This window comes from Bombina bombina, chromosome 2, assembly GCF_027579735.1.
Source record: "Bombina bombina isolate aBomBom1 chromosome 2, aBomBom1.pri, whole genome shotgun sequence".
Taxonomy (NCBI): domain Eukaryota; kingdom Metazoa; phylum Chordata; class Amphibia; order Anura; family Bombinatoridae; genus Bombina; species Bombina bombina.
In genome coordinates, this window is record NC_069500.1 from 312,923,332 (window position 1) to 312,941,155 (window position 17,824).

General features: G+C 40.1%; 1 protein-coding gene across 1 annotated transcript in view; it reads left to right on the top strand.

Annotated features, from left to right (window-relative positions):
* The window catches only part of SLC27A6 (solute carrier family 27 member 6), a 239,303-nt gene that overhangs the window by 114,278 nt on the left and 107,201 nt on the right, over window positions 1-17,824 (top strand). The window contains exon 4 of the mRNA XM_053701645.1: window positions 16,251-16,375. Within this exon, the coding sequence (XP_053557620.1) occupies window positions 16,251-16,375 (125 nt within the window). The remainder of the gene's footprint in view (window positions 1-16,250; window positions 16,376-17,824) is intronic.

Sequence of the window (17,824 nt, forward strand, 5' to 3'; positions counted from 1 at the left end):
CTAGGTTAGCGGCGAAAAATTCTGGGTTTGCTATTGTGGCGCGCAGAGCGCTTTGGTTAAAATCTTGGTCAGCGGATGCGTCTTCCAAGAACAAATTGCTTAACATTCCTTTCAAGGGGAAAACGCTGTTTGGCCCTGACTTGAAAGAGATTATCTCTGATATCACTGGGGGCAAGGGCCACGCCCTTCCTCAGGATAGGTCTTTCAAGGCCAAAAATAAACCTAATTTCGTCCCTTTCGCAGAAACGGACCAGCCCCAAGTGCTACGTCCTCTAAGCAGGAGGGTAATACTTCTCAAGCCAAACCAGCCTGGAGACCAATGCAAGGCTGGAACAAAGGAAAGCAGGCCAAGAAACCTGCCACTGCTACCAAGACAGCATGAGATGTTGGCCCCCGATCCGGGACCGGATCTGGTGGGGGGCAGACTCTCTCTCTTCGCTCAGGCTTGGGCAAGAGATGTTCTGGATCCTTGGGCGCTAGAAATAGTCTCCCAAGGTTATCTTCTGGAATTCAAGGGGCTTCCCCCAAGGGGGAGGTTCCACAGGTCTCAATTGTCTTCAGACCACATAAAAAAACAGCCATTCTTGCATTGTGTAGAAGACCTGTTAAAAATGGGAGTGATTCATCCTGTTCCATTAGGAGAACAAGGGATGGGGTTCTACTCCAATCTGTTCGTAGTTCCCAAAAAAGAGGGAACGTTCAGACCAATCTTAGATCTCAAGATCCTAAACAAGTTTCTCAAGGTTCCATCGTTCAAAATGGAAACCATTCGAACAATTCTTCCTTCCATCCAGGAAGGTCAATTCATGACCACGGTGGATTTAAAGGATGCGTATCTACATATTCCTATCCACAAGGAACATCATCGGTTCCTAAGGTTCGCATTCCTGGACAAGCATTACCAGTTTGTGGCACTTCCGTTCGGATTAGCCACTGCTCCAAGGATTTTCACAAAGGTACTAGGGTCCCTTCTAGCGGTGCTAAGACCAAGGGGCATTGCAGTAGTACCTTACTTGGACGACATTCTGATTCAAGCGTCGTCCCTTCCTCAAGCAAAGGCTCACACGGACATTGTCCTGGCCTTTCTCAGTTCTCACGGATGGAAAGTGAACGTAGAAAAGAGTTCTCTATCTCCGTCAACAAGGGTTCCCTTCTTGGGAACAATAATAGACTCCTTAGAAATGAGGATTTTTCTGACAGAGGCCAGAAAAACAAAACTTCTGAACTCTTGTCAAATACTTCATTCTGTTCCTCTTCCTTCCATAGCGCAGTGCATGGAAGTAATAGGTTTGATGGTAGCGGCAATGGACATAGTTCCTTTTGCGCGCATTCATCTAAGACCATTACAACTGTGCATGCTCAGTCAGTGGAATGGGGACTATACAGACTTGTCTCCGACGATACAAGTAAATCAGAGGACCAGAGATTCACTCCGTTGGTGGCTGTCCCTGGACAACCTGTCACAGGGGATGAGCTTCCGCAGACCAGAGTGGGTAATTGTCACGACCGACGCCAGTCTGGTGGGCTGGGGCGCGGTCTGGGGACCCCTGAAAGCTCAGGGTCTTTGGTCTCGGGAAGAATCTCTTCTACCGATAAATATTCTGGAACTGAGAGCGATATTCAATGCTCTCAAGGCTTGGCCTCAGCTAGCAAAGGCCAAGTTCATACGGTTTCAATCAGACAACATGACAACTGTTGCGTACATCAACCATCAGGGGGGAACAAGGAGTTCCCTGGCGATGGAAGAAGTGACCAAAATCATTCAATGGGCGGAGACTCACTCCTGCCACTTGTCTGCAATCCACATCCCAGGAGTGGAAAATTGGGAAGCGGATTTTCTGAGTCGTCAGACATTTCATCCGGGGGAGTGGGAACTCCATCCGGAAATCTTTGCCCAAATTACTCATCTGTGGGGCATTCCAGACATGGATCTGATGGCCTCTCGTCAAGAACTTCAAGGTTCCTTGCTACGGGTCCAGATCCAGGGATCCCAAGGCGACTCTAGTAGATGCACTAGTAGCACCTTGGACCTTCAAACTAGCTTATGTATTCCCGCCGTTTCCTCTCATCCCCAGGCTGGTAGCCAGGATCAAGCAGGAGAGGGCATCGGTGATCTTGATAGCTCCTGCGTGGCCACGCAGGACTTGGTATGCAGACCTGGTGAATATGTCATCGGCTCCACCATGGAAGCTACCTTTGAGACGAGACCTTCTTGTTCAAGGTCCGTTCGAACATCCGAATCTGGTCTCACTCCAACTGACTGCTTGGAGATTGAACGCTTGATCTTATCAAAGCGAGGATTCTCAGATTCTGTCATTGATACTCTTGTTCAGGCCAGAAAGCCTGTAACTAGAAAAATTTACCACAAAATATGGAAAAAATATATCTGTTGGTGTGAATCTAAAGGATTCCCTTGGGACAAGGTAAAAATTCCTAAGATTCTATCCTTTCTTCAAGAAGGTTTGGAGAAAGGATTATCTGCAAGTTCCTTGAAGGGACAGATTTCTGCCTTGTCTGTGTTACTTCACAAAAAGCTGGCAGCTGTGCCAGATGTTCAAGCCTTTGTTCAGGCTCTGGTTAGAATCAAGCCTGTTTACAAACCTTTGACTCCTCCTTGGAGTCTCAATTTAGTTCTTTCAGTTCTTCAGGGGGTTCCGTTTGAACCCTTACATTCCGTTGATATTAAGTTATTATCTTGGAAAGTTTTGTTTTTGGTTGCAATTTCTTCTGCTAGAAGAGTTTCAGAATTATCTGCTCTGCAGTGTTCTCCTCCTTATCTGGTGTTCCATGCAGATAAAATGGTTTTACGTACTAAACCTGGTTTTCTTCCGAAAGTTGTTTCTAACAAAAACATTAACCAGGAGATAGTCGTGCCTTCTTTGTGTCCGAATCCAGTTTCAAAGAAGGAACGTCTGTTGCACAATTTGGATGTTGTTCGTGCTCTAAAATTCTATTTAGATGCTACAAAGGATTTTAGACAAACATCTTCCTTGTTTGTTGTTTATTCTGGTAAAAGGAGAGGTCAAAAAGCAACTTCTACCTCTCTCTCTTTTTGGATTAAAAGCATCATCAGATTGGCTTACGAGACTGCCGGACGGCAGCCTCCTGACAGAATCACAGCTCATTCCACTAGGGCTGTGGCTTCCACATGGGCCTTCAAGAACGAGGCTTCTGTTGATCAGATATGTAAGGCAGCGACTTGGTCTTCACTGCACACTTTTACTAAATTTTACAAGTTTGATACTTTTGCTTCTTCTGAGGCTATTTTTGGGAGAAAGGTTTTGCAAGCCGTGGTGCCTTCCATCTAGGTGACCTGATTTGCTCCCTCCCTTCATCCGTGTCCTAAAGCTTTGGTATTGGTTCCCACAAGTAAGGATGACGCCGTGGACCGGACACACCTATGTTGGAGAAAACAGAATTTATGTTTACCTGATAAATTACTTTCTCCAACGGTGTGTCCGGTCCACGGCCCGCCCTGGTTTTTTAATCAGGTCTGATAATTTATTTTCTTTAACTACAGTCACCACGGTATCATATGGTTTCTCCTATGCAAATATTCCTCCTTTACGTCGGTCGAATGACTGGGGAAGGCGGAGCCTAGGAGGGATCATGTGACCAGCTTTGCTGGGCTCTTTGCCATTTCCTGTTGGGGAAGAGAATATCCCACAAGTAAGGATGACGCCGTGGACCGGACACACCGTTGGAGAAAGTAATTTATCAGGTAAACATAAATTCTGTTATATATACAGTATATATATATATATATATATATATATATATATATATATATATATATATACAGTATATATATGAAGCAGGTATTATCCGCACCTCTCAAAGATGAAGGAAAAACAAAAAAATAACATTTATTATAAAGATGAAAACATTAGAAAAATGCTGTGGTCTGGTGGAAAAAAGTGCCAAACATGTTTCGGGCCTATCCCTAGCCCTTGTTCACTGCCATACACACAGACTCCAACCAGACCACTATTTAAGACAAAAGAGTCTCTAATTAACTCTGAGACACCTGATTCAATTACATCTTAAAGGTGTATTTCTGTATATTAACTGGCTGTTATAAAAATACAGCCTTTATATGTGAACTTATATGTATACATATCCAATGAAATAAACAAAAAAAAAAGGATTATATAGCAGCATTACATGGAGATACTCTTGATACAATAAATTCAATTTTGGAAATCCTTTTTCCCTTATGTACTATTTATTACCATATTTGCCCCCTTTTCCTAATAATGTGATGGAATTGACAATTTTAGTAAAACAAATTTACATCCATAATGGAATTTAAAGTGAATGTAAATTTTGATGCTAAAGTGCCCGGTTTTTAAAAATTCGATTAAAAACAGGGGCACTTTAATTCATCAAAATTTACATTTCACTCCTGTTGTGAAAAAAAAACTTACCTTTTTAAACTTGACAGCAGCTCCAGCTTCCTCCGGTTGTCGCAAGCCATTTCTGATGTCAGAAATGATGGATAGGTCATCCTCCAATCACGGCTTCCCCCCCCGGGGAATCAGTGACTGATTCAAAGCCATGATTGCAGGAAGTCTGATTCCTCATTTTAGACCCAGGAAGAGGCTTTGCGACGGGTGGAGGAAGTTTGAGCTGATGTCAAGATTAAAAGGTAAGTATTTTTTCACAACAGGAGTGAAATGTAAATTTTGATTAATGGGACACTAAACCCACAAAAAAAGTTATATGCAATTGCAAAATGTATAAATTTTACATCATTTTGTAATGTACATTCTGTTTCAAATAACTACAGTTTAGTAGAAATCCTATTAGTAAAATGAAACTATTTCCAAACCCACCGCCGACTATGCTTTTGCATCGTCTAATCCCGACCGATAACCCAGGTTATACAAATGGCGACTTATTGCCGTGATGCGCATGCGCAGACCCGCTGTATCAATAGCAGAGCGGATGATGCGCATGCGCGATATGCTGAATCTACCTTTACGTTACTCTCAGCAAACTAGCAGACCCGCTGTATCGATAGCAGAGCGGATGACGGAGCTGTACAGAGCAGGTAAGAGCGGTGCACTGCGAGAATCTCCCTACAAATAACGAGCATTAATACCCTATTTACATTAATTACAAACAAATAATTAATGAAACATTTATTTTGTTTACGATTTGGACGATCATGGGTCGCAGTACGCATGCGCGAGTTTAGGGATCACAGTACGCATGCACATGGTGACCAAATTGTCACTTAATTATATGCATGATAGCGCAATCCGGTTGGAAATGTATTCTTATCGTGCACAACCCATATTGGAGGGTGGGGATTGATTACATCATCGAAAATTAAAGTTTAATTTTATTATGTCAGGAAACATCCTTGGAGTTTAAAAGTAGGTAATTTATAATATGTAAATGTTTGTATTATGAAATGTGTGGTCCAGGTATGAACAAAAAACAAAAGTTTTGGAATCCTTTAATGTGCCCTGTTTTTAATCAAATTTTTTAAAACTGGGCACTTTAGCATCAAAATTGACATTCACTTTAAGCCATCTGGATGTTTGGATTGAAGCTTGAAGATCCATAGCACTTCTTTCTGATCCAATAACCTCTCCCTGTCACCCCCTTTCCTATGCCTTGGGATGTGATCAATACCTTGTATTAGTAAAAGTGTGTCATTTTGATTGATGTTCATATCTGAAGTGTTTGGCTATAGGGGTATTGCTGTCAGGGTTGCTAATGTCTCTAAGGTGTTGGAGAGCTCTGTCTCAAGGCCCGTTTAGTGCGACCAACATACTATTTATTACAGCGCTTAAATGTGAACAGATATATAACGTGTGTTGTATTATATGTTATATTATATCTGATACTGTATGTTTCCTTAGTTACTGCCGATTCAAATTTAGTTTCAGTTTTGATATATTGGCAAGTTTTACATATATACGAAATAAAAAAGAAGGCACCACCATAGTGCATGGTCAGTAGAACAAACAAGCCCCAAATGCGCAGGCAAAGCTGGTACTTACAAGCTCCCAGACACTTGAGAAGTGTCACAAACGCCTTCTGGAATCTTTAGAGTCGTCCAGCTGACTCACACTCTCGCAGAGGTCAATCCACTTTTGGGAGTACCGGCTGTGTTTTTCTCCCAACAGGACTACAGGTCACAGATAAGCTCTCACCCTCTAGCAGCCTATTAACCTGTATTGGAGGTAACTTAGCCTGGTAAGTATAATTACACAGTTGTTCAGGTGTTTATAACACACTGTGTAAAATAATCTCTCCAAATGTGATGCAAAATAAGTTCGTGGAAACAAAGTCTTAAAAGTAAAATGACTTTATTTTAGCAGCACAACGTTTCTCGGTCTTAGGTGACCGTTTCATCAGGTGCATAAAAACATTAAAAGACCACAAACTTTTATCGTTAAAAGTTTGTGGTCTTTTAATGTTTTTATGCACCTGATGAAACGGTCACCTAACATAAACCCCAAGTCTAAACACCCCTAATCTGCCGCCCGACACCGCTGACACCTACAATATACTTATTAACCCCTAATCTGCCGCCCCAATGTCGCTGCCACCCACCTACACTTATTAACCCCTAATCTGATGGGCCAAATGTTGTCGCTACCTATCTACACTTATTAACCCCTATTCTTCCGCCCCCAACGTCGCCGCCATTATACAAAAGTTAACCCCTAAACCTAACCCTAAGTCTATCCCTAACACCCCTAACTTTAATAATAATTAAAATAAATCTAAATAAAACTTACTAGCATTAACTTAATAATTCATATTTAAAACTAAATACTTACCTATAAAATAAACCCTAAGCTAGCTACAATATAACTAATAGTTACATTGCATTTATCTTAGGTTTTATTTTTATTTCACAGGCAAGTTTGTATTTACTTTAACTAGGTAGACTAGTTAGTAAATAGTTATTAGCTATTTACTACCTATCTAGTTAAAATACAAATTTACCTGTAAAATAAAATCTAACCTGTCTAACACTAACACCTAACCTTACACTACAATTAAATAAATTACATTAATTAAATACAATTAACTAAATTACAAAAAAAACGAAACACTAAGTTACACAAAATAAAAAATATTTAAACTAATTACACCTAATCAAAAAAAAAAGCCCACCCCAAAATAAAAAAAAATATTATTTAAGATCAGGTTCTCTATTTCATGTAGCAACACTATAATAAAAATATCCCCTAATCTGCCACTCCGGACATCGCTGCCACTATAATAAACATATTAACCCCTAAACCGCCACACTCCCGCATCGCAAACACTAGTTTAATATCATTAACCTCTAATCTGCTGCACTCTATGTCGCCGCCACCTCAATACATTTATTAACCCCTAATCTGCTGCCCCCAACGTCACCGCCGCCACTATACTAAAGTTATTATCCCCTAAACCTAACCCTAAGTCTAACCCTAACACCCCTAACTTTAATATAATTAAAATAAATCTAAATAAAAATTACTATCATTACCTAAATAATTCCTATTTAAAACTAAATACCTGTAAAATAAATAGTAATATAAATTAGTAATACTAATAGTTACATTGTAGCTATCTTAGGTTTTATTTTAATTTCACAGCTAAGTTTTGTATTTATTTTAACTAGGTAGACTAGTTAGTAAATAGTTATTAACTATTTACTACCTATCTAGTTAAAATACAAATTTACCTGTAAAATAAAATCTAACCTGTCTAACACTAACACCTAACCTTACACTATCTAGTTAAAATAAATACAAATTTACCTGTCAAATAAAACCTAACCTGAGTTACACTAACACCTAACATTACACTAAAATTAAATAAATTACATTAATTAAATGCGATTAAATAAATTACAAAAAAAAAAATAAACACTAAAGTACACAAAATAAAAAAGAAATTATCAAATATTTAAACTAATTACACCTAATCTAATAGCCCTATCAAAATAAAAAAGCCCCCCCAATATAAAAAAAAACCCTAGCCTACACTAAACTGCCAATGGCCCTTAAAAGGGCCTTTTGCGGGGCATTGCCCCAAAGAAATCAGCTCTGTTACCTTTAAAAAAAAAAATGCAAACAACCCCCCAACAGTAAAACCCACCACCCACACAACCAGCCCCCCCAAAAAAACCTACCTAAAAAACCTAAGCTCCCCATTGCCCTGAAAAGGGAATTTGGATGGTCATTGTCCTTAAAGGGCATTTAGCTCTTTTTCGGTGCCCAAAACCCTAATCTAAAAATAAAACCCACCCAATAAACCCTTAATAAAACCTAACACTAACCCCCGAAGATCCACTTACAGATTTTGAAGACCGGACATCCATCCTCATCCAGCCTGGAGAAGTCTTCATCCAAGCGGGCAGAAGTCGTCCTCAAGGCGGTCAGAAGTCTTCATCCAGACGGCATCTTCTATCTTCATCCTTCTGACGCGGAGCGAGTCCATCTTCAAGACATCCGGCGCGGAGCATCCTCTCCTTTTGCTGGCTGTTGAAGAATGACGTTTCCTTTAAATGACGTCATCCAAGATGGCGTCCCTTGAATTCCGATTGGCTGATAGCATTCTATCAGAAAATCGGAATTAAAGGGTAAAAAATCCTTTTGGCTGATACAATCAGCCAATAGGATTGAGCTTGCATTCTATTGGCTGTTCCAATCAGCCAATATGATTTTTTACCCTTTAATTCTGATTTGCTGATCGAATTCAATCAGAATTCAAGGGACGTCATCTTGGATCTTCGGGGGTTAGTGTTAGGTTTTCTTAATGGTTTATTGGGTGGGTTTTATTTTTAGATTAGGTTTTGGGCACCGAAAAAGAGCTAAATGCCCTTTTAAGGGCAATGCCCATCCAAATGCCCTTTTCAGGGTTTTTTAGGTAGTTTTTTTTTGGGGGGGGGGGGGTGTTGGTTGTGTGGGTGGTGGGTTTTACTGTTGGGGGGTTGTTTGTATTTTATTTTATTTTTTTACAGGTAAAAGAGCTGATTTCTTTGGGGCAATGCCCCGCAAAAGGCCCTTTTACGGGCCATTGGCAGTTTAGTGTAGGTTAGGGTTTTTTTTATTTTGGGGGGGGGGATTTTTCATTTTGATAGGGCTATTAGATTATTGTATTTAATTTTAGTGTAATGTTAGGTGTTAGTGTGAGGCAGGTTAGGTTTTATTTTACAGGTAACTTTGTTTTTATTTTAACTAGGTATTTAGTAAATAGTTAATAACTATTTACTAAATAGTCTACCTAGTTTAAAATAAATACAAACTTACCTGTGAAATAAAAATAAAACCTGGGGGGGCGGAGCCTGTAGCTGTCGCGGCAGGGCGTGTTAGTGGAGAGCTCTTGGATTATATTGGATTCCAAAAGGTTTTTTACTACATATGACACAGTATTCTCTACTGATTGCAAGGTGTACAGACTGCAGAAACTTTAGAGAACTCTGAGGGTCCATCACACGGAACCGGACCTGCCTATGCTCTTCAGCTTAACTACACAGAGGCAGGCCACAAGGCTTATACCGAGTGCTTGTTTCCTTGTGCTGTTGGGGCTGCCCGCATTATTGACCCCCCCGGAGTCTCTGATTCTGGGTTAATGAGCCAGATATTTAACGCTGGTCACGCTACTGCCTAGTGGGACAATGGATGACTTCCTGGCTGCCCTACAACAGACTCTAGCAAACTTTGAGCAAAAGTTCTGTGCCACACTAAAGGAGGCCTTTCAACCCCAGCGCACCCCTGCAGCTAGTGATGATGAGAGTGCCGACCTCATACCTATAGTGGAGGACACCGAAATCTGCCCTGACTTAAACCGGGATCAGAGAATCTTTGATCTAGTGCGCCGGTCGCACCTGGTTTCCTTTGAGCCTGACACTGATGTGGAGAGTCGACAGGCTTCCCCGGCACATAAGGTGTCTGACCGCCCGACGGTGTCCGTCTTCTTAAGAGAGCCCAACAGCTGGGAAAGCCGGCTTACCTGATGCGGATACTAGCAACAACATGGAGGCTTGATTCCCAACAGGGCCTGATGCCCTTCCTGCTTGCGGACAGCTTTGCTACAGCTACACCATCGGCAGAACATGGGAAGCCAGCCAGCCGCAGACGAAACGGGAAGCCACCCAGTTTACGCTCCGTATGCCACACTTCCATCTGCAGCGTCATAAAGTTAGGGGCTCTGAATAACCAGCAGCGGTCCCTGGGACACAGTGAGTACACCCGTACTGGCGTGGGTTAGGCCAAGAGTACCAGACCTAGCTGTGGACTAGCGAGAGACCATACTTTTACACAGCTGTAATGCCTATCGGGACCAGACTTAACTTTCCTCTACAAGAAACCTTACGGGACTAATGTTTACTGTTGGGCATTATCTCCACAAAAAGTTACACCCCACTCTATTTAATTGTCTATATTGGGGAAAGACTATGTTACTACACAGCCCGGACTTAACTTTCTCCTGTAGTGATTTTCAAAGTTTGCTACCAGGTTTTCTGGTCCCTGCTCAAATTACTATATAATTTACTTAAGTGTACCTCTCCTGCTGTATAGCTTGCAGATTTGTACTTCCCAGTATCACAGCAGGCTAAACTGATATAGGAGCTTCCCTTACTCTTATCTAGACCCCTTGTTGGGATCACCTGTATAATTTATGGTACATCTTTTACATATATCGTGCTTATGCTTATATTAGGATTATAGTAAGGCTACCCTTGTCCTCCTAAGAATAGGTTTATCCATGATAGAGCTAAAGGCCACCCTGTTTGCTCAATCTGAGATTCATCTCATGCCCACAGCTTATTATAATATAATACTTTGCCTGTTAGATATAAACAGTTTTGTTCATAATGTTTGCTCAGAGTGTTTAAATATAAAAAAAAAAAAGAAAGAGGTTTGTCATTTAAGACCCAAAAGTGGTCTCCTTTAAGGTGAATAACCCCCTATAATTTGAAACAGCAGTGATGAGGTCCAAGAGTGACCTCCTTGTCCCCTCGGAGGTTAATTAAATATTAGGCATTTACATTGTATTCCATGTCCCTGGATCCTAACTACAGGAATTTATAGTGTACATTTTAAAATCTTTATGTCCTCAGATATTTGTACTGCACTGATATTATGTTTTAATGTCCTATATTCTCTGTATGCCTTCTTACAAACCTCAATAAAAAAAATAAAATAAAAAATAAAAAAATAAAACCTAAGCTAGCTAAATGTAACTATTAGTTATATTGTAGCTAGCTTAGGGTTTATTTTATAGGTAAGTAATTAGTTTTAAATAGGAATTATTTAGTTAATTATAGTAATTTTTATTTAGATTTATTTTAATGATCTTAAAGTTAGGGGTGTTAGGGTTAGGTTTAGGGGTTAATATATTTATTTAGTGTTAGTGATGTTGGAGGCCAGAGGTTTTTAGAGGTTAATAACTTTAGTATAGTGGCGGTGGCGACATTGGGGACGGCAGATTAGGGGTTAATAAGTGTAATGTAGGTGTCAGCGATGTCGGGGGGCGGCAGATTAGGGGTTAATAAGTGTAATGTAGGTGTCGGCGATGTCGGGGGGCGGCAGATTAGGGGTTAATAAGTGTAATGTAGGTGGCGGCGATGTTAGGGGCGGCAGATTAGGGGTTAATAAGTATAATGTAGGTGTCGGCAATGTCAGGGGCAGCAGATTAGGGGTTAATAAGTGTAATGTAGGTGTCGGCGATGTCGGGGACGGTAGATTAGGGGTGTTTAGACTCAGGGTTTATGTTAGGGTGTTTTGTTTAAACACACATTTTCTATAGGAATCAATGGGGCTGCATTACGGAGCTTTATGCTCCTTTATTGCAGTTGTTAGGCTTTTTTTTGGCCCGCTCTCCCCATTGATGTCTATGGGGAAATCGTGCACGAGCACGTAAAACCAGCTCAAAGCAGCGCTGGTATTTGTGTGCGGTATGGAGCTCAACGCTGCCATATTGCCCACTAACGCAGGTTTTTGGAAAACCTGTAATAGCAGCACTATTAAAGGTGAGTGGTGGAAATAACTTGCAAGTTATTACCGAGCCACTCATAACGCAAAACTCGTAATCTAGACGATTTTATTCTAAGTGAAGAGCAAAGGCATTTAAAATGTTTCTTAACATGCCTTCGACTTAAGCATAGTTGACCTAGCGCACCTTCAGGAGCCAGAAGAGAGTTTTGTAGCGTAATAAAAAATAAGTTTATGGGGAAACGGGGTTAGCACTGCTGCGCTATCCGACCTCCAGATATTAGCGCACTTGAGTTTTTTTTTACTCGCTCACAAACTTTTTACTTTCAACTTATAATATGAGTGCAATAATAAGAGCGCTATTGCTTTAACTTGTCTGGGGTTATTGCTCAATAGCGCTATAATTTTTGCATGGTTTCCTAATTAGTACCTTCAGCTCCATATGCCGTGGAATGGGTGGAGAGAGAGGTATACACCAAGACTCCCTTATATTAGCGTATATAGTGATATTGTCCTGGTCATTAAGATAATTATTACCAAAATCCTGGACTTTTATAATAAGCCCTCAAGAAATACGAGTGTACTATTGCACTTATTCAGTGCTATCCCAATTGCACTACAAAAGTTATTTATAATCTATTAGTCAGGAAGACGTTTAGTCTGAGACCTCACTAGTGATTTGAAAATGTCTGTATACCCTTAACTGTTGAATTTTCATTTAAGTCTAAAATGTCCTAGTTAAAGAAGCTGCACATACCATATGTTTTATATGTTTCACAGTTCCTAATGCCTTTCAACATGCTGTAAATGTTTTCTCTGGCTCAAGCTAATTTACTAGAGGTTTAGTACATAAAAAGCTGTACCCATTTCTACCATGACAGGTCGATATTTTATATTATATTGCATTTTAAGTCACAACTCATAAGTAGAGCCTCTTATGTCATTTGCTACCTTCAAATATTGAATTATGTAATATGTCCAGTTTCCGTAATAGACAGCAAATTCCTTTTATGAGATTATTCTATACCTAGCAAAACTACGGTATATGTTGAGACTCTTGTTACAGTTACTTAGTACTAATTGGATATGGTCACCTTTACCTAATTGTAATGGGAGCCTATGATACCTCTCGCTATGTATATGCTTCCTTACTTAAGTAGTTACTCAATCTAAATACACTATCTATGCACACTATAGCGATTCCATATTAGGTCTAGGTGCTTACCTCTTTTTTTATCTACTACCTCCATTTTATGTGGCCTGTTAGGGTTTAGTCCTGTGGCTGTGCTATTAACGGCCGAGATGGCGCTGCCCGGGATAAGTCATACCTTGGATTTTATATCCCAAATATAGCATGTTGAGAGAACCCTAACCAATAGACATAGCTGAAATCTTAATTAACAGATATGCGCTACATCTTTAATTGACCATACAGTATTAGGCTTCTAATCACTTCTCTTGTATAAGGTGCAGCTGAAGAACTATATATGGATCACATACTACTAGGCACAACTATTGTTATCACCAGTTGGTACTTAAAACTGTAGACAGCAGATGTGTTTTGACGATATCCCCAGGCTCAGATGCACCCACACTTGGCAAGACCTCCCAATTATTTATCTCCTAGTCTCACATACGTGACCATATAGACTTTATTTTGCCATACTACTTTATTTTTATAGATGCATACCATTTAAGCTACCCTGATATAGCCTGACCTATGCTGTAGGGATATGTGCAATTTACTAATCGCAGCTATATCCATATATGGTTACTTTGTTCAGATTGTGTTCATAGTTCCCAAAGTGATCATATATTTATACAGAAGTTTTTTTGTTCTTTTTGTTAGTATCTATGTCCTATAAAATCAGAAAAGATTCATTAACCCCTTAATGACCACAGCACTTTTCCATTTTCTGTCCGTTTGGGACCAAGGCTATTTTTACATTTTTGCGGTGTTTGTGTTTAGCTGTAATTTTCCTCTTACTCATTTACCGTACCCCCACATATTATATACCGTTTTTCTCGCCATTAAATGGACTTTCTAAAGATACCATTATTTTCATCATATCTTATAATTTACTATAAAAAAAATATAAAATATGAGGAAAAATTTAAAAAAAATACACTTTTTCTAACTTTGACCCCCAAAATCTGTTACACATCTACAACGACCAAAAAACACCCATGCTAAATAGTTTCTAAATTTTGTCCTGAGTTTAGAAATACCCAATGTTTACATGTTCTTTACTTTTTTTGCAAGTTATAGGGCAATAAATACAAATAGCACTTTGCTATTTCCAAACCATTTTTTTTCAAAATTAGCGCTAGTTACATTAGAACACTAATATCTTTCAAGAATCTCTGAATATCTATTGACATATATATATTTTTTTTTAGTAGACATCCCAAAGTATTGATCTAGGCCCATTTTTGTATATTTCATGCCACCATTTCACCGCCAAATGCGATCAAATAAAAAAAATTGTTCACTTTTTCACAAATTTTTTCACAAACTTTAGGTTTCTCACTGAAATTATTTACAAACAGCTTGTGCAATTATGGCACAAATGGTTGTAAATTGTTCTCTGGGATCCCCTTTGTTCAGAAATAGCAGACTTATATGGCTTTGGTGTTGCTTTTTGGTAATTAGAATGCCACTAAATGCCACTGCGCACCACACGTGTATTATGCCCAGCAGTGAAGGGGTTAATTAGGGAGCATGTAGGGAGCTTTTTGGGGTAATTTTAGCTTTAGTGTAGTGTAGTAGACAACCCCAAGTATTGATCTAGGCCCATTTTGGTATATTTCATGCCACCATTTCACCGCCAAATGCGATCAAATTAAAAAAAACGTAACATTTTTCACAATTTTAGGTTTCTCACTGAAATCATTTACAAACAGCTTGTGCAGTTATGGCACAAATGGTTGTAAATGCTTCTCTGGGATCCCCTTTGTTCAGAAATAGCAGACATATATGGCTTTGGCGTTGCTTTTTGGTATTTAGAAGGCCGCTAAATGCCGCTGCGCATCACACGTGTATTATAGCTAGCAGTGAAGGGGTTAATTAGGTAGCTTGTAGGGAGCTTGCAGGGTTAATATCACATTTAGAGTAGAGCTCAGCCTCCCACCTGAAACATCAGACCCCCTGATCCCTCCCAAACAGCTCTCTTCCCTCCCCCACCCCACAATTGTCCCCGCCATCTTAAGTACTGGCAGAAAGTCTGCCAGTACTAAAATAAAAGCTATATTTGTTTTTTTTGTGTGTTTTTAAAAAGGCATATTTACATATGCTGCTGTGTACTATCCCCCCTTATCCCCTAACCTCACTGATCCCCCCCAAACAGCTCTATAACCCTCCCACTCTAACTTAATCTGCGCCATCTTGGGTACTGGCAGCTGTCTGCCAGTACCCAGTTTAGAAGAAAAACATGCTTTTTTTAAATTTTTACTAATTTTTTCTGTAGTGTAGCTTCCCCCCACACCAAACCAACCCCCACCCCTCCACGATCTCTTTTTGTGCTTTTGCACAAACAAGATTTGGGTATTTTTTATTAAATATATTTGCCGTAGTGTAGCGGTTCCCACCCGCTCCCGCCCGTGCACGCGCCCGCCCGCCACCCTCCGTGCACGCGCCCCCGATCCCGCCCCCGATCCCGCCCCCCTTGACTTCACGGCACCCACCGATGGCCGCCCACCCGCCTCCCAAGCCGGCTCCCACCCACCAACGATACCGGCCATCGATGTCCGGTGCAGAGAGGGCCACAGAGTGGCTCTCTCTGCACCGGAAGGCCATGTAAGGTTATTGCAGGATGCCTCCATATCGAGGCATCACTGCAATAACCGGAAAGCAGCTGGAAGCGATCAGGATCGCTTCCAGCTGCTTTCCACACAGAGGACGTGCAGGGTACGTCCTCAGGCATTAACTGCCTTTTTTTTGAGGACGTACCCTGCACGTCCTCGGTCATTAAGGGGTTAAAGGAGACCCAAGAGTGGTTTCCTTATTTTCAGAAGTTGCTTTCATTAGTTACGTTTGTATGGTCATAAAGCGTCCAAGAGTGGCCTTCCAGGTTATTTTGAAGGTACAAGAAATATACGGGCACTAATTTGTTACTTAAGTTGTGTATGCAATGTCATCTAATCACACTTTGTTTAAATAACAGAGCGATTAATGGTTGAATATGTAAAAAAAAACTTCTCTGTAAAGCCTATGTTGACATGTATGCCTTGTATGCCTTTGAATGAATCTCAATAAAAAAAAAAAAAAAAAATTATTTTCTTTCTATCACATAGGTGCAACCTGTGTCTTAAGGAAGAAATTTTCAGCAAGCCAGTTTTGGATTGACTGTAGAAAACATAATGTCACAGTTGTTCAATACATTGGAGAATTGTGCCGTTATTTGTGTAACCAGCCAAAGGTAAGTACAAAATGAAGTTCAAATTTACAAAAGTTGTTTTGTTTATTTAAGCTATGTAGTATTTTTTTTTTTTTTTTTTACACATATTTGCTGAAATATATATAATACCAAACTGAGAGAACACTAAATTGGAAATAAGCCAAAGATTAATAAAGATAAAGATTAATCTAGGATTGATTGCAATAATTTAACATTCCTGTCAGATTAGAAAAATATATCCTAGAATAACCTAGCAATATAAAATAAAGGGTGTGCACTGAAAACAAAACTGCCAATAAGTCTCCCTATAATATAAAAGGAGCAGGTAAAGTCCAAAAACTCCATGGGTGTTCTGTATAAGACTTGCACAAGACAGCACTCTAAGGATGGTTATAGCCAGAATCTCACAGCTTCTTTAAAATAAGAAAATACAAGTGACTCATGAAAGTAGTGAAATTGTGAAGTTCTATCATATTTGATACATTTACAATTTCACCATTTTCTTACTTCACTTTCTCACTTTATATGATTGCACTCATGTGTTAGATGCTTTATTTATTGTCACTAAATTATGGGATTATCTATATACAATTTTTATATTTACATTCAGCCAGATTACGAGTTTTGCGTTATGGCTGGCTCGCTAATAACTTGCAAGTTATTTTCACCGCTCACCTTTAATAGCGCTGTTATTACAGGTTTGCAAAAAACGGCTTGTGCGGGCGATATGGTTGCGTTGAGCTCCATACCGCACCCAAATACAAGCGGTGCTTTGACGTGCTCGTGCACGATTTCCCCATAGACATCAATGGGGAGAGCCGGCTAAAAAAAAGCCTAACACCTACAATCGCGGAGCGTAAAGCTCCGTAACGCAGCCCAATTGATGTCTATGGGGAAAGAAAATGTATGTTTTAACACCCTAACACAGTGCTCTCCAAACTGTGTGTCGTGACACATTAGCGTGTCGGCAGCAGTGTGTAGGTGTGTCCCTGCTTCAGCACAAATTTTTTTGAATTTAAAATTATTTAAACATTTTTTTTTTGGTTTCTGCCTGCTTGCTATGCATATCACATGGATGACTTGTGATTGATACCTAGTGTGTCACAGATCATCGTAACCTATTGGCGCAGCTCAGTGGGAACTGAAACTATTCCCATTGGTGGCTTTGGCTGCACATTGGTTCCTGACTGCACGTGTAGTTTCCTCAATCGGCTCGTGACTGCATGTGTAGTCAGTGAGTGGGATAGCAGTGTGGGCAGTAGTCAGTGCAACTTGCAGAGCTCTGAGGGTGGCAGCTTAAACGCTGAGCTGAAATCAGAAGTCAAAGTTTTGTTTTTTTGCAGCTAGCTCCTAGTAGTGCATTGCTGCTCCTGCTCTTGATATATACATAGGAAGTTTTTAAAAATGCTTGATGATGAAATGCGAGTGTCTTTAGCTAATATTCCACCAAATATTCAGAAACTGTGTTCA